This window comes from Onychomys torridus, chromosome 4 (genome assembly GCF_903995425.1).
Source record: "Onychomys torridus chromosome 4, mOncTor1.1, whole genome shotgun sequence".
Taxonomy (NCBI): Eukaryota; Metazoa; Chordata; class Mammalia; order Rodentia; family Cricetidae; genus Onychomys; species Onychomys torridus.
The window spans coordinates 82,120,679-82,135,429 of record NC_050446.1 but is presented as its reverse complement, the minus strand read 5'-3'; the positions used below and the strand labels follow the sequence as shown (position 1 = coordinate 82,135,429).

Below are 14,751 nucleotides of genomic sequence, written 5' to 3'. Positions count from 1 at the left end.
CCAAGCTAGCTTATATGGTCCCTATCTTGACTGGGTATGGATTCAGATAATTATCATCTGGTCTTATAAGAAATCCTGTATTCTCCAACTAATTTATGTGAATGCCTTCAGAGACTAAGAGATATTAATAACATAAAACTTTTTAATATTATACTTAAATTGGACAATTGAGGAGACATATCCAGCAACATTTACAAGAAAAACACAGAAATATAATATCTTTAGGTAAGTCTATTTCTAGAGACTACTAGGTTCCTTTCCATGTGCATCTTTTATAGAATGAAAATAATGTGTCTAAAAATAAACATTTTGCAATGTCTCATGAAGGAAAAATTAAGCTTTCTTCCTGAGATGGACACTCCTTATCCGTGTATCCCATGGGACTCCTCAGAGGCTAGCTCTAATGCCATTGTAGGTCTAAGACACAAAATCTAACCTAAAGTTAAAAAACACACTTTTCAATCCTCAAATATCATCATTTCTCCAGAATGCATATTTTCTTACTAATGGATAACTTCACCTTTTCACTTCAGGCTGTCTTTTTGCAATATCTCAGATTATTCATTTGCTTATACATATTTTATCTTAACAAAGAAAGAATAAGAAATGCATAATACACATAACATAAATGTATGATATGTGAATGTGATTCTTCTGAAACAAATAAAATTAGTTGATCCAGCTTTAGTTGATACTCAGACTCTGTTTATGTAACTGCTTTTAGAAGTGATAGACTGCCAATAACCAGTAATTTAAGAACTGTGGGCAAAAATGTCTTTGCTCTCCTGATACATGGAAAACTGAAAAGAATGAAGCACATTTCTGCATAATATTAATGTCTAGAAGAAGAGAGACCATTCTCTATATTTACTGGGTTTTCCTAGATGACTGTTAAGAATACTGTTAAGATGGGCTAACATGCCATCTGACATTTCACAGAAAATATTAACCTGCATATTTGATCCATAGCTACTTTCTGGTTTACAGCATCTACAGAAATCACCTATTCATTATCTTGGAAAACCACAGGAATCAGACAAAACTACCCTGTGTATTTCATATTTATCTCCTGTACTGGCTCACCAGACTTAGCTGCACAGTTAGATCTTGCTTATTTTCTGAAATCTGATTTTTTTTTCTTTGCATGGTGTTTTTTGAGTCAAGGTTTTGATATGTAGCCCTGAAACCACTTATGTAACCCAGGCTTGCCCTGAACTGGCTCAACTCCTCAAGTGCTGGGATTAAAGGCATGTGACACTATGTTCAGATCTGCATACTCTATTAATGTACCCTTTTATGGCTTTGTATTTCCAAACTGTCTATGTATCAATAGAAAATGGAATTCAGAGCCTGAGTAAAGACAGTCTCATATAACAAACCAGCTATGACTAATCTACAAAATAGATCACTCCTAGGTCAGAAAGCAAGAGTTAATTAACTATTTCTGGATCAAATCTCAAAGTCATCTAGATGCTGGTAACCTCCATACAAATTTGCATTTCAAGACACCAGTAACAGCAAATAGATATAAACTAAAGCTTAGGTCAGCCCCGCTGTGGCTCATGAATTGGAGAGTATGATTTCCAGGATGATAAGGCTTCAATAGGAACATGGTATTGGCCTGATAAATCCACTCTGATCCTGAAATCTGAATGGGGAATGCTTGGTTCTCTCTTAGAGCCTCAGCTGATAAACATGTGCTATGCTCTTCAAAGGTACCAAGTCATGTCTGGGGTTTAATCTTTTTCCCTCTCCTCCAAAATGATCATATTTTCTGAACCTCAAATTGGACCAGATGGCCTGATACATATTAGCATACTTTTATGAAGAAGATACTGTGAGAAATCAGGACTGCTATGGAAACAGACAACGAAGCCAGAAATAAAATTCCTATCACAGTCCTAATCTTAATTTACTTTTTAGAAGTACAGATTCCCATTTACTGAAAAAAAAAATACCTTTGGGTTTCTTCAATCTTGAACAAAAAATATTTCATCAGCCTTCATTCAAATAGGAATTCAGATCCCAGTATTAGAAAGCGGGTCTAATCTAGGGAAGCTACATTGGTTTGGAAAATTATATACTTAGAATTAAGTTTCTTTTCAACAGGAAAACCAAGAGGTACCTTTTGTCCATATCAAATGTCCCTTGCAGAATTCAGAATGACTTTTGGGTCAAGAAGATTTCCTGGAACAGGCCCTTTTGTCACTCAATGACAGCCCATTACCATTCTAAACTGTATCAATAAAAAAAAAAAAAAAAAAAAAAAAGACACAAGATATCCATTACACTCTGCATGGTGCACATGAGCATGTCACCACAGGAGCACTTTTTAAATGTAAACAAAATCTACATATATTTCCACTTGACTTGGTAATGACATTAATATGACAGACACACCAGTGCCCTGAAAATTAGCAATGGACAACACCATTTCTGATTCTGTTGAAAAACAGGGTTCTGCTATTATTATTTAAATCAGATGAAAAATACTTCCCATTGATTAATAATGACTTTTTATGAACTAGGACAATACATATGTTAGCCCTGTATATTTTCCTTGGTTATATCTATTCATAGTTTGGGTTTTATTTAAACATATGCATGCTTAATGAAAAGGGCTTTTTGTTTTGTTTTTCAAAGCTTCAATGGTTCTATGTGAAACAAACTCAACAAGAAATGCAAAAATGCTTGTAAAGTACTACACATGTCTAAGCATAAAATGAGTTCCCAGCACAGGTCAGAACACTATGACAACACTACTCTTCAATAAAGAAAAACAATAAAAATATTTACTTACCAACCTTCACTTGTATGGATTCAACTGGAGACAGAGGAGGTATTTTTCACTAAGTGAATACCTTCTCTTTATAAGTTTGTAGAATAAAGAGCTTTAAAATACACCCTATTCACCCAGTTTGGTTTATATTTTGTAATTCTTAAATTCCTGGTTTTTCAGTTAATTTAACAATGATTACAAATATTATGCTGTTGTTACTTAAAAAAAAAATGCGCGCGCACACACACACAACCTCTGCAGATGGTGTTATCATCTTGATGGGGTATTTAGTTAAATCAAAATATCTTATCAACTACATAGTAGAATTTGGGTACTGAAGGGATAAAATAAAAATGCACCCCAACATTCCAATTTGTATTTTTTAAAAGAAGTAAAGAAATAATAAAGCTTAAGAATCAAATGACACAGTCTGTGCACAGCTCTCGTGATTTTCCTGGACCAACCATCACTCCTCTGGCACCATCTCTCTTCCACAGAAATGAAAAGAATATCTGCTCTTCCTTTCCTTCTCATAACCATTAGGTATCACTGATTCCTTTTCAAGAATTTGCAAGAAATAACAGTGCATCCACCTGTGAAAGGATCCTGATTAAGATGACATTCAGATAGTGTGATCTGGATAATGTCATCTGGAGAGGACTTCTGATCCCAAGCATAATGATCTTGAATGGAATTGCTCCTGTTTTTCTGCCCTGTATGGTAAACCTGTACATATTTCAAACCTGTATGGTGGCATCTAAGAAAATACAGTTTCCTAAATCTGTTTACACAGCAGCATTATTCCTTGTAGAAAATCTTCACAAAGGTCCTAAAGCACTTTGCATAGCTTGAACCTTGGAATCGCTGCAGTTCACAGATGAACTGAACAGTCAACTTCCACATGAAGAAGTGCCACGTGCAGAAATGCCCACCCTCAAGGCAAAGGGGCCTAAAGCTTTCCTCTCAAGGTAAAATTAATCCATGCACCCTAAGATAAATGCATATTGCATGGAGGAAAACACTTTGAATGAAGATCTAATATTTGGTTTGAAAGCACAAGACTAACAGTTCCATCACTTTCCCTAAAAAAAAAAAAAAAAGAAAGAAAGAAAAGAAAGAAAGAAAGGGAAAAAAGAAAAAAAAAAACCTCTGTGAGATAAAGGAAGCCCCAGGATTCTTAATTATCTGTAGCTTATGAAGTCTCAGAATTATCAATATAATCCATATCATCAAATAAACTTAATATAACTTTTCTGATTTAGAAAGGAAATGCCAAAGAAACAAAGAAATTCAGAACATTTCCCTCCTTATCACAAACAAAGCATTACTGTTACTTCTACAAAATACTCAATGAATGCCCCATGCTAGAGAACTGTTGAATAATTTAGAAATCATATCAAGCACTTACATTAAACTCAACATTTCAGAGCTTTCAAGCTTTTCTTTGCTTTCCCAAATCCTGGGACTTAATATGCTTTTCTACTCATTACAAAAAAAAAAAAAAAAAAAAAAAAAAAAAAAAAAGTCTATGTTTAAGTGACTTTTGCCAAGGGATTATGACCATGCCTGTCAAAGGCTATTATATTTTGCTCCAATGCAATGTGTTAGAACGTCATTGTATTAGAACATCTGTACAATGTATTAGAATGTCATCTTTGGACTCCTGATCACAAGATGCCAGCATGTCATTCAATCATCTCCACTGCTTGCTGCCTTTCCTTCTCCAGACAGAGTTCTAGCAAAATGTTTCCCTATGAGTGTAGAGAAAAGACAGGAAGAGAGGCATTGATTGACTAGAACTCTTTTCACTTCAAACACCATTAAAGGAGAGGTAGAATGTATTTTGGGGGCCAAAAGTATTTGAGAAAACCAATTATAAGGGTGGTGTAGGGTGTTTCTTTTTTTGGTTTATTGGGGTTTATTCACATTTGTCAAGTTTGTTACAGGCTGAAATAGCAGACACAGTATTATCCCACAATGCTCAGGACAACCACTTTTTAAGAAGATTTTATTTTGTTTTGTTTTGTTTGGAATATATATATATATATATATATATATATATATATATATATATATATATATATGAGAGTAAGGCCTCCTCTGTGTTTTTCTGAGCTGTATTTCATGGTGATACAGTGGTACAAGGCTCATCACTTCCTGCTACCTCAAATTCAAGAATACCTGTTGTGAGTTAAAGAAAGTGTAGTCCTCAGAAACCCCCTGTGATAAACATGATACTGATTACAATGCCAATAAGGAAACCAAATGTTCTAAAACCATTCCTATCTAGCTCAGTTTTAGCAGAGTGCTTTAGCGTTTGAGGTGAATCCCCAAATTTTGTGGTTTTGTTTTTGTTTGTTTTTGTAGCTGCACACATACACACATACACAAAATGGACTAAAGTCTAGCATTTTGGTGCATATTTAATAAAAAAGACCTTAAGCCATAATTGCTGTAGCTGCTGGGTGCCTTATTTCTTCAAGAATTCTTTCTGTGCATGCAATAACTTTGGTTAAATTATTCTGGACTTAAAAGGCATAAGAGTATTTAAAATAGTATGGTTTCTGAAGCATCATTGTAACAAACCAATTTCAAAAGATTCAGCTGCTGAATTTTACTTCATAGTCCCTTTGTAGATCAGTTGTTCAGATTTTAAAACAGGAATCATGTGCTCTTATCTGTGTAGTCATTAGTCTCACGAAAGGAAAAGAACAATAAAATAAGACTAAGAAAGCATTCTTCCAATGATTGTCATTGAACTGATCAGTATTTTAGTAAACATTCACAGTATGAAGTCTCTCTCAGTCTTCAGCATAGAAAGTAGTGCAAAAGAAAAAAATTCCAGTCTCATGACCTGTGAACAAAACTTGGTACATTTCCTCCAGAATGTTAGGTATTTGCTATTATACCTTCACAAAATTAATAATAAAATATAATCAATTTCTAAAGGCCCCTGCAGCCTTTTCAAAAGTTAATTTCCAGTTAAAAATAAACTTTAATTAAATCCAAGATTAAATTGTGACCTATATTCTATTAAATAATTTACTTTCTCTTTTTTCTACACAGTAATTCTTACAATTTCTAAAAAAACAACTACGGAATCAAAGACATAGGAGATATTATTAAAACACTGATAAAAGACTTCTCAAATTCATTAGTTCTTACATAGTAAATACTTCAGAATGCCAACTTTTCCCATCACAGCACAATTCCCAACAATGTTGACAATTTTCTTACATACCCATGTGCACATACGCTCACACATACACACACACTCACTCTCCTCAGGACCATCTTTACTATTAACATTTTTCCCGTTATGTGCAAAATTCTTGCATTCTATTAAAAAATATAAAGATAGATCTGCTCTATTTAAGCCTCCCTCTTCTCCAAGATGTATCATTTATTTGATATGCAATACAAATTTAGTCACAATTATGCCATGTATTACCATTAAACAGTGTACTACTGTATGCATTGCAATCATTTGCATATTTCATTTTCATAACTGCACTCTCTATGCATGAATATATTTGGAGATGGGGGGCGGCGGCAGGTGGAGAAAGCGATTCACACATCGGTCTCCACAGCCTTTGCATTAGAACAATTGTTTTTATCTGTCTCACTATCATCCCCCTTTCCCTGACACTTCTCTTCCTTTCCACAGAGAGATTCCTTAACCCCTTCTTCCATCTCTAGATACTCTGACTTGTCCCCCAGAGAAGAAGAAGTGGAGCTCCGAAATTTCTTGAGCAAATTAGACGGGAGGTATGGACAACTAACTGCATTTTGTGTCAGCTGGGTCTGCTCCTCATTTTCAGTCTCTCTGTGGTAGAAATAGTTAAAGTTAGACACAATCACCGGCACAGGCAAAGCAATGGTTAAGACACCCGCAATGGCACACAGGGACCCCACAATCTTTCCTCCCACTGTGATGGGCTTCATGTCCCCGTAGCCCACAGTTGTCATGGTTACCACAGCCCACCAAAACGCATCCGGGATGCTTTGGAAGTGGGTAGTGGGTTCATCTGCCTCTGCAAAATATACAGCACTGGAAAAGAGAATGACCCCGATGAAGAGGAAAAAGATAAGGAGGCCCAGTTCCCGCATGCTGGCTCTAAGGGTGTGGCCCAGGATCTGCAGGCCTTTTGAGTGTCTGGAGAGTTTGAAGATCCGGAATACTCGAACCAGACGAATGATCCTGAGGATGGCAAAGGACATGGCCTGCTGCTGCTGGCCATTGCCACCTCCTTGCTGCTGGGCCAGATCAGTGCCCAGAGTGATGAAGTAAGGCAAAATGGAGACAATATCAATGATGTTCATGATGTTTTTGAAGAACAGAGCTTGGCTGGGGCAAGCAAAGCATCGAACCACAAACTCAAAGGAAAACCACACAATACACACTGTCTCCACGATGAAGAAAGGGTCATTGAATATTGTGTGCCCTGAGTTCTCCAGGTGGGATGCCGATGTGTCATTCAATAATCTGCTGTGCCCACCTGCACTCAGGGCCATGATGAGATCTCTATCGTCTCTGAACTCAGGCAAGGTTTCCAGGCAAAATATGACAATAGAGATTAAGATGACCAGGACAGATACAATGGCTATGCCCCTGGCAGGGCTAGAACTCTCTGGATATTCAAAGAGAAGCCAAATCTGTTTTTTAAATTCATTCTCTGGCAGAGCCCTGTCCTCCTCTTCTCTCACAAAGCCCTCATCCTCGCGGAACTTGAGCAGGGCTTCCTCTCCCAACTGATAGAACTTCACCTCCTCAGTAAAGATATCAAAGGGGACATTGACTGGCCTCTTCAGGCGGCCTCCTGACTGGTAATAATATAAAATGGCATCAAAGCTGGGTCGGTTCCTATCAAAAAAATACTCATTGCGCAAAGGGTCGAAGTACTGAGTCCTCTTCTCAGGGTCTCCCAACAGAGTTTCTGGAAACTGGGCCAAAGTTTTCATTTGGGTTTCAAAGCGTAGACCGGACACATTTATCACCACACGTTCACAGCAATCGCTGTAGCGGACTGAACTGTAGCCACCACCACCCCCATCATCCTGTGGCAGCAGGTCTGTGTATGAACACCCATCCCCATGGTCATCTTCACTATAGTAAAACCTTCCCTCCTCTTCCTCCTCTTCTTCCTCCTCCTCATCTTCCTCTTCCTCACTCAGCTCCCTCAAGATCTTCTCTTCAGAGCCGCTGGGCATCAAGTCTGAGCAATGAGGAAAACTGCTCTGCCGATGGTGGAGCTTCTTCTTTTCAGTTCGCTGACGACGACGCCTCCGACTCCCTCGGCTACCTTGAGGATCATGGGAGGAATAGGACCCTCGCGTCTGGTGGTGATGATGGGGGCCTCCACCAGAACCCCCAGTGCCTTCAACAGCAGCCGTGGCAGCTGCCACAGCAGCAGCTGCAGCTGCCCTGGAGTGAGCAAGTCTCTCCCGCTCTCGGGCCCGGGCCTGGGCTGCATAACCATAAGGCATATGACTGTTGCACCCTGAGCTCTCTGCACTCACCATTGCAACCTCCATGGTGGTGGTTTTGGGAAATGGCTGGTTCCAGTTGTAAGAGAAGAAGAAAGAAAAATAGGTCAGCTTATTTTCTTACCAAATTAAGGTAAGTTTGGAAGCCTTAAGCAGATTGCCTGGAAGACTTAGGATATTTTCAGTCCAACTTTGCATTTTCTGTTTTTAAATCAGCACACCCCATGCTCCCTCTTCTCAGAGATTCAGCGTTGCTTTCCAGAGCTTGGCTAGTCTAGACAACAGCCTAGTGCTCCTCAAACATAAGTCATGAAATGTTGCGGTCTCCCAAACACCTACGTGTTTTGGGGTAGATGTTCAAATCTGGAAGTATGTCTGGGATGCGGTTGGTGATGACGCTACAAGACTCAAAGGCAGCAAGTATCTGACAGCCAGACGTTGTGCCTAGAAAATGAAATATATTTTTCTGCATGGAAATTGTCCAAAGCCCAGTCCATCCAATTTAAATAAAATGTAAATATGTCTTTAGTCTTAGCACTTGCCTTCTAGCGATGGCTTGACCCATGTTAAGATGTGGCTTAAAATATGTCCAACCATTGCTGCTCAGTCTATGAGGATGATTTCTAAGATCATTAAAGGCTTCATGGACCCACAGACAATGTCAAGTTGTAGAAATAAGCAAAGACCATGGAAGGCAGAGAGGGTGGAAGATGAGGTTCCAGCAGAGGCAAACCCAACTCTGAGGTCTCCATAGAAATCAGGAAATGAAGAACATCCTTTGGCTAGACTCATTCAGAGAATCACTTCACCTGAGGAGGGATGGGAAACAAGCACAGGAGAAAAATAAAAAGAATCAAACCATAGAGAGAAAACAGCCCTTTAATCCACATACACTTCTCTTGTCCTCAAGCAAATCACGAGACACACCAGGAGACCATAACTCTTCAAGAGCACAGGACAGGATGCTAAAATCTCTCCCACTCAACATCCATCTTGCTTTCTTCTTTGGTTATTAGTTCATCTCAGTCCAGTGTGTGTCTAGTGTGTGTGTGTGTGTGTGTGTGTGTGTGTGTGTGTGTGTGTGTCTGTTTCTGTGTGTCTGTGTGTGTGTCTATGTGTCTGTGTGTGGCAGCTCATCTATTTTGCTTCTGTCCATCCTCAACCCACATGGGTCTTGCTTTCCTCTGCCCCTTCATCAATGCCAGGTTTTAATTCACACTAGCAATGCTGTGGCTGTTTTCATTATTCATTTATCTCAAGAAATTCTCTTTAAAATTTTCACTCATAAAATGTTGCTAAATTCAGAACCCTTCCATTTTCTTCTTAACTTTACTCAGAATTAAAGAAGTAAAAAAAAAAAACCAAAAAAACAGTTTTCTTCAGTTTAAGCCGAAACTTCTTAAATGAACATCTATTACTTCATCTATGAAGTGTAAACAACATAGTCCATCCCCTCCCCCCACACAAACACCTTTGTAAGGACCAACTGAGATCATGGATGCTATCAGATGGCACACTATCTTGCACATAATGGATGATAATGAATATGACAGTTATGGATAACACAGCATTAAACTATGCTGTCACCTATCCACCCACTCTCAAAATTCACAATCTTTGCCATGGTCTAAAGTGGAGAAGGATGGAACTTGAGCACCAGGGTACTACGACACTCACCAGTGCCTGTGAGAATCTGAATCTGGCATTCTCTGATCCCATGAAACATGCCCTTGTTGTTTTTTCCTCTACTCCAGCTTCCTGAACACTCTCTACCACCCACAGCCTCAAAGCAAATCCTAGTTCCCACATCTCTTAGTAACCATCCCCTCTCCTTGAAACCTCCATGTTCACCTGCTCCACTCCTCTGGAATGTGTGGATGTTGCCCTCGGAGTATACACTCTACCCACCTTTTAATCTTATCCTTCTCTCTCATTCTCCAGTTCACCCCACAATTTTTGGCAGACCCCAACCTGTCCTGCCATTACCTCCTGGCCCTCTTTTCTTACTTTGCTCTCCTAAGTCCATTAAATTCATCTCCCCAGCCAGAAGTTCAGAAATCTTCTGCCCCTAACTCCAGTCTCCTCCTGCTTCTTCCAAGAAGACTTCTAAGAATACAGAAAGTGACCCAAAGAATTGGGAAGATGATAACAGGTAGAATTCAGGGCATCCTCTAGCATCTATTATGGGAAACACTTGGGCAGCATGAGAGCAATGGCTTTGTGAAGCCATTAACAGGCTTCTACCCTTGAGCACCTGCTGCTCTTTGCTGTTGGTATCAGTCCCATAACTTAAATGACAAGCAGGAAAATGGCAAACAGAAGATATCACAAACACACACACACACACACACACACACACACACACACACACACACACACTTGATTAGAAAACAAAAATCCAGGAAATACACCTCAGAAGTTATCCCTGGTGACATCTCCTCCTCTGTCTGACTCATCACATCAGCTTACATTCAGAAATGTTTACCATGGAGAGGTCTCCAAGACTTTACTTACAAAACTGTCCTATGACTACGTATGTTCACTGTGGCATGTCAGCCAACATCCTTAAGATTGGCACAGTCCAAATAGCCTGAGAATTTGTTCAACTTCTCAACACCCACAGTTTGCATAGATATCACTAAAGTAAGTCCTGAGTAACTGACATGCCTGTATATTTACAAATGTACAGATCCCCATCCCACCCAAGCAACTCCCCGAAAAGTCGTGGATTAGAGGGTCTTCTAGCTCACTATTAACTCCATTAGCTCTAGAACCACCTTCTTTCTGCCTTACAGCAAAAGCTTCCTTATTCATGTATTTATTTAGGCTTGTTAATTACTGTTTTCCTAAGGTCACTCTTCCACACTCAAAAAGCAAACTGTGTTCCTTTTAATTGGCTCCTAGTTACCTCACTATCCTAAAGAGACAGAAGGAAAGAAAAGGAGAAGAGAGGGAGGGAGAGGAGAGAGGGATGAGGAAAGGGGAGATGGAGGAAAGAAAGAAAGAAAGAGAGAGAGAGAAAGGAAGAAAGAAGGAAAGAAAGGATAAGCCCATCAAACCATTTTTCCAACAAACCCAATTGGTTTAAAATCTCTCTTTCTCCAGGTATTCCTCTTAGGAGAATCAAGCATACTTTGTGCAAGGGACCTTTGCAGGGGTTTTCCTCCTCCTTTCTTAACACCATTAAACTAATAGGATTTGGCAAGGTACCTATTCCTGTCTCTATACTCCCAAACACCAGCCAAGCATCCCTCTGCTCCTCTTATCCAACAACAGCAAGGCTGTTTTCCTTTCTAGATGCTAATTTCTGCAACTGTGGTAGGGTGGTACCTGAACCAAATCTGAGAGAAGAGCAGAAAGAAAGGGGACAAAATTAACAACTAAAAAGGTGATAGAATCAGACAAGCCAACACCATAAGAAACACGTACTTCATTGCACACCATTTATCCAGTCCCTGAGGACTGCTCAAACACTCTGAAAATGCATGCCATCCTAATGTTGGGAGAGCCAGCAATACAGACCCGCTCATCAGCTGTTCGCAAAGGAGAGGAACGGTGCGGCTGGGATCAGGCAAAACGAAAACGATGCTGAATCTAAACCCCACCTCATTGGGGAACGACATCTTTAATTGCGCCCTGGCCTCTAGACCTGGGTTCCCGCTCAGGCACATTAAGCGGGGCGCAATCGCCCCATCCCCTGGGTTGCCCCCAGAGCGCCGCGTTGCATCTGCACCTCCCTTCTCCCACCTCCTGGTTTATTTTTAACCGCCTTCCATTCATGTCCTTCTGTCACATTCTCGATATTATTTATTCCTCAAATGTCCACAGTTTCTCAACAGCCAAAAGAGTAGGGTGGAGGAAAGATAAGAAAGGTATCATACTTACCGTTCCCAGCAAGTGAGAAATATAAAAATAGAGAAAAATCCCCCGGTGATTTGTTTTCCCCCCTTAAGCTGCAACAGCTGGAGGAGGGGCAGAATCATGAGGGGTGGGGGCGCAGTACAAGAAATCACTCGGATTTGGCAGGTGGAGGCTCCCAAATATCCACGGAACAAGTTCTGTCGCCTTGGCCGGGGTAGGGGGTAGGGGGTGTCACAGAGTCCTCGTTACTGGAGCCCAAGGGTAGGGATTAGGGACGCCCCAAGGTAGACCCCGGAGATTCTTGGTTCCTCTGGAGTTCGGCACAGCAGACCTGGGCTGGGAACGGAAGTCAAGGTTCCCCCGAAAAAGACTCAAAATCCTAGACAGCAGCGATCACTTGTTAAGCCTGGATTCCTTCTCCAGTATTCATCCCAGGCTCGCTCTCTAGCTGGCTGCAGGAGCAGCACACGCCTCCCCTGGCTGCCAGCGCGCACGGGCGGGGGCGGGGCCAGACCGGGCCGAGGGTGTGGCCTTTGGGGCTGTCACCCGGGGCGCCTCCCCGCGTGGCTGGGCGGGCACAGTCACGACGCTGCGACCCCACCCGTCGGCCCAGCCCCCACGAATGCTTAGCTTCTGGAAACCATCCCGGGAGCACTTGACTATCACCCCCAAGCGAGGAGCAAATCCTGGAGACAGATGTGTCCCGCAGGAGCTGGAATAGAAGTCCACGCCACAGCACAGGTGCCACTAGAGAGACTGGGAGAGGGACTTCGATGGGAAATGCAGTCCAAAAAATGGGGTGGGTAGCTTGGGGAGGCTTCCCTCCCTGCCCTGATCTTTCTTCGTCTCCCCTGGCACTGGTCCTCTGTTTTCTCCCAGAATGTGCAGGAGTAGGGCTCAGGTGCATCTCTGGCGAGACTGCAGGTCCAGGAGCCCCTGTTTCCCTCTATGAGTGCACTCCAGCCATAGTTTCGGTCTTCCTAGAACACCAGAGCCTGCAGCCTCAGCTCCTAGGTTGGGCCTCCCAGGCTCAGAGGGAGATCAACTTTACCCATGTTTAAGACCGTGTATTAGAGCGTGAGGGGTCCAATCTGGAAAGTGACCCTGGGTGAAGGTTACTTTGCACCAGAAGCATACATCGCAACAGGAGGGCGGTTGGAGGGTTTTGAGCAAACTGCAAAATGGCCTAGGCTGGAGACTTTGGAAGGCTGAGGTAACCCCTCTGTGAAAGTGCTGCTGCGGAAATATCTGAGTCTTAACCAGAGGCTCCATGCGGGGGCGTTGGGGAGACTTTATATTTCTGTCCCTTTCTTTACCGCCATCCACCTATTTTTTTTTTTTTTTTAAAGTATTCCACATTACCAGGCCCCTCGCTCAGGAAAGTGTGTCCCCAAAACGGCAACCACACCCCAAATGAACTTCAGAAGGTTTCCTAGGTGGTTAGTCTGTGAAATGTCTCTGGGACATAGAAATGTGGTTGTGAAATTTTGAATACCCCCCCCCCCCGAAAAGAAAGGTTAGCTCAGAGGGGGGCGGAGAGTGAGGTCAGGTTCAGGTCTCAAGGCATCTTCCTCAGCAACCCTGATGGATCCAGAAAGCACTATGGTACCCAGCTTCAACCACAGGAGCAGATCCGACCTGGGTTGCTCAGTTGGCACCTGGATTGCCATACTTGCAGGCAGCTTTGTTCATGCACCCTATTGGGCTTCCTTCTTTTGTGATTCCCAATTAATTATTAAGGGAAATATTCCTGAGCTGAATTATAGATATGCTGTGTGCACTGCACTTACCTCGTCGCTGCTGATGCAGAGAAAGACACCTGGAAGACTGCTTTACTTGTTTAATTTTTTAAATAATGCAGGGGGGGGGCAGGGGTGCCCTGAATTGGAATTAGTGAGAGGGAAAAAAACAAACAAATAAAAAACTAGTACAGGGTCTGGTTTCTCTAACTTCTCCCAGTCAATGCCCCTTGAGATTTTGGCAAGAATAAATTTACCTGGGAACACCCTCTACCCACCCCCTCTACTTTGATTGTAGGTGAGGAGCAGAGACAAGTACCCCCAGGCAGCTCTGGAGAACCTGGATGTTCTAACTTGTTCTGTATTGGAGTTCATTCCAGCAAACAGAAGGGCTGATTTCTCCAAACTGAAAGCAATCATGTTCACTTCCAAAACAGGCTAGGTCACTGTGCAGTCTCACAGGGTGCCAGAAACAGATGACAAACTTAGTGTTGCACCATCAGAAGGACATTTCTTGGGAAGATAGAATCAGGGCTGAGGGTACAGTATAAGAACATGGGACCAGTTTTAAGCAATTTGTGAGATCAATCCACAGCAGCTATGGAATGCTTCCAGGGAAGTGAAAGACAAGATTGAATAATGTACTAAAGATAAAGGTTCTATTGAGGCTTAGATATTTTAATTGGATCACATGGAAATTTGGTGAATTATGCTTCTATATGTCATTGGCCATTTGTTCTTATTATGGACCAGAGAATTTTGAACATTTAAATGCTTGAAATCTTTATAAACATCTGTATTTCTTAGCTGTCAGGAGGAGCAACTACTAAACTGTAGCAATAGCACAGCTAAATAAAAGCCATTCTAATGAAGGTATTCACCTTG

At 41.4% G+C, this 14,751-nt stretch overlaps 1 protein-coding gene and 1 long non-coding RNA gene across 5 annotated transcripts in view; one reads left to right on the top strand and one right to left on the bottom strand.

Moving 5' to 3' along the window:
• Positions 1 to 5,880: 5,880 nt before the first annotated feature.
• On the bottom strand, positions 5,881 to 12,669 carry Kcna4 (potassium voltage-gated channel subfamily A member 4). 2 transcript variants are annotated; one of them, XM_036185024.1, is made up of 2 exons: positions 12,152 to 12,669; positions 5,881 to 9,075 (listed from the first exon to the last, which is right to left on the bottom strand). In XM_036185024.1, exon 2 carries the CDS (start codon positions 8,312 to 8,314, stop codon positions 6,350 to 6,352), a length of 1,965 nt encoding a protein of 654 aa, XP_036040917.1. In that variant the 5' UTR covers positions 8,315 to 9,075; positions 12,152 to 12,669; the 3' UTR covers positions 5,881 to 6,349. The 2 variants fall into 2 exon arrangements, with proteins under 2 accessions (XP_036040917.1, XP_036040918.1); XM_036185025.1 differs by lacking the exon at positions 12,152 to 12,669 and adding an exon at positions 11,789 to 11,929.
• Positions 12,660 to 14,751, top strand: part of LOC118582288 — a 110,154-nt gene continuing 108,062 nt past the window's right edge. For all 3 annotated transcript variants that reach the window (XR_004944753.1, XR_004944754.1, XR_004944755.1), the window contains exon 1: positions 12,660 to 12,868. This is a non-coding gene — a long non-coding RNA (uncharacterized LOC118582288). The remainder of the gene's footprint in view (positions 12,869 to 14,751) is intronic.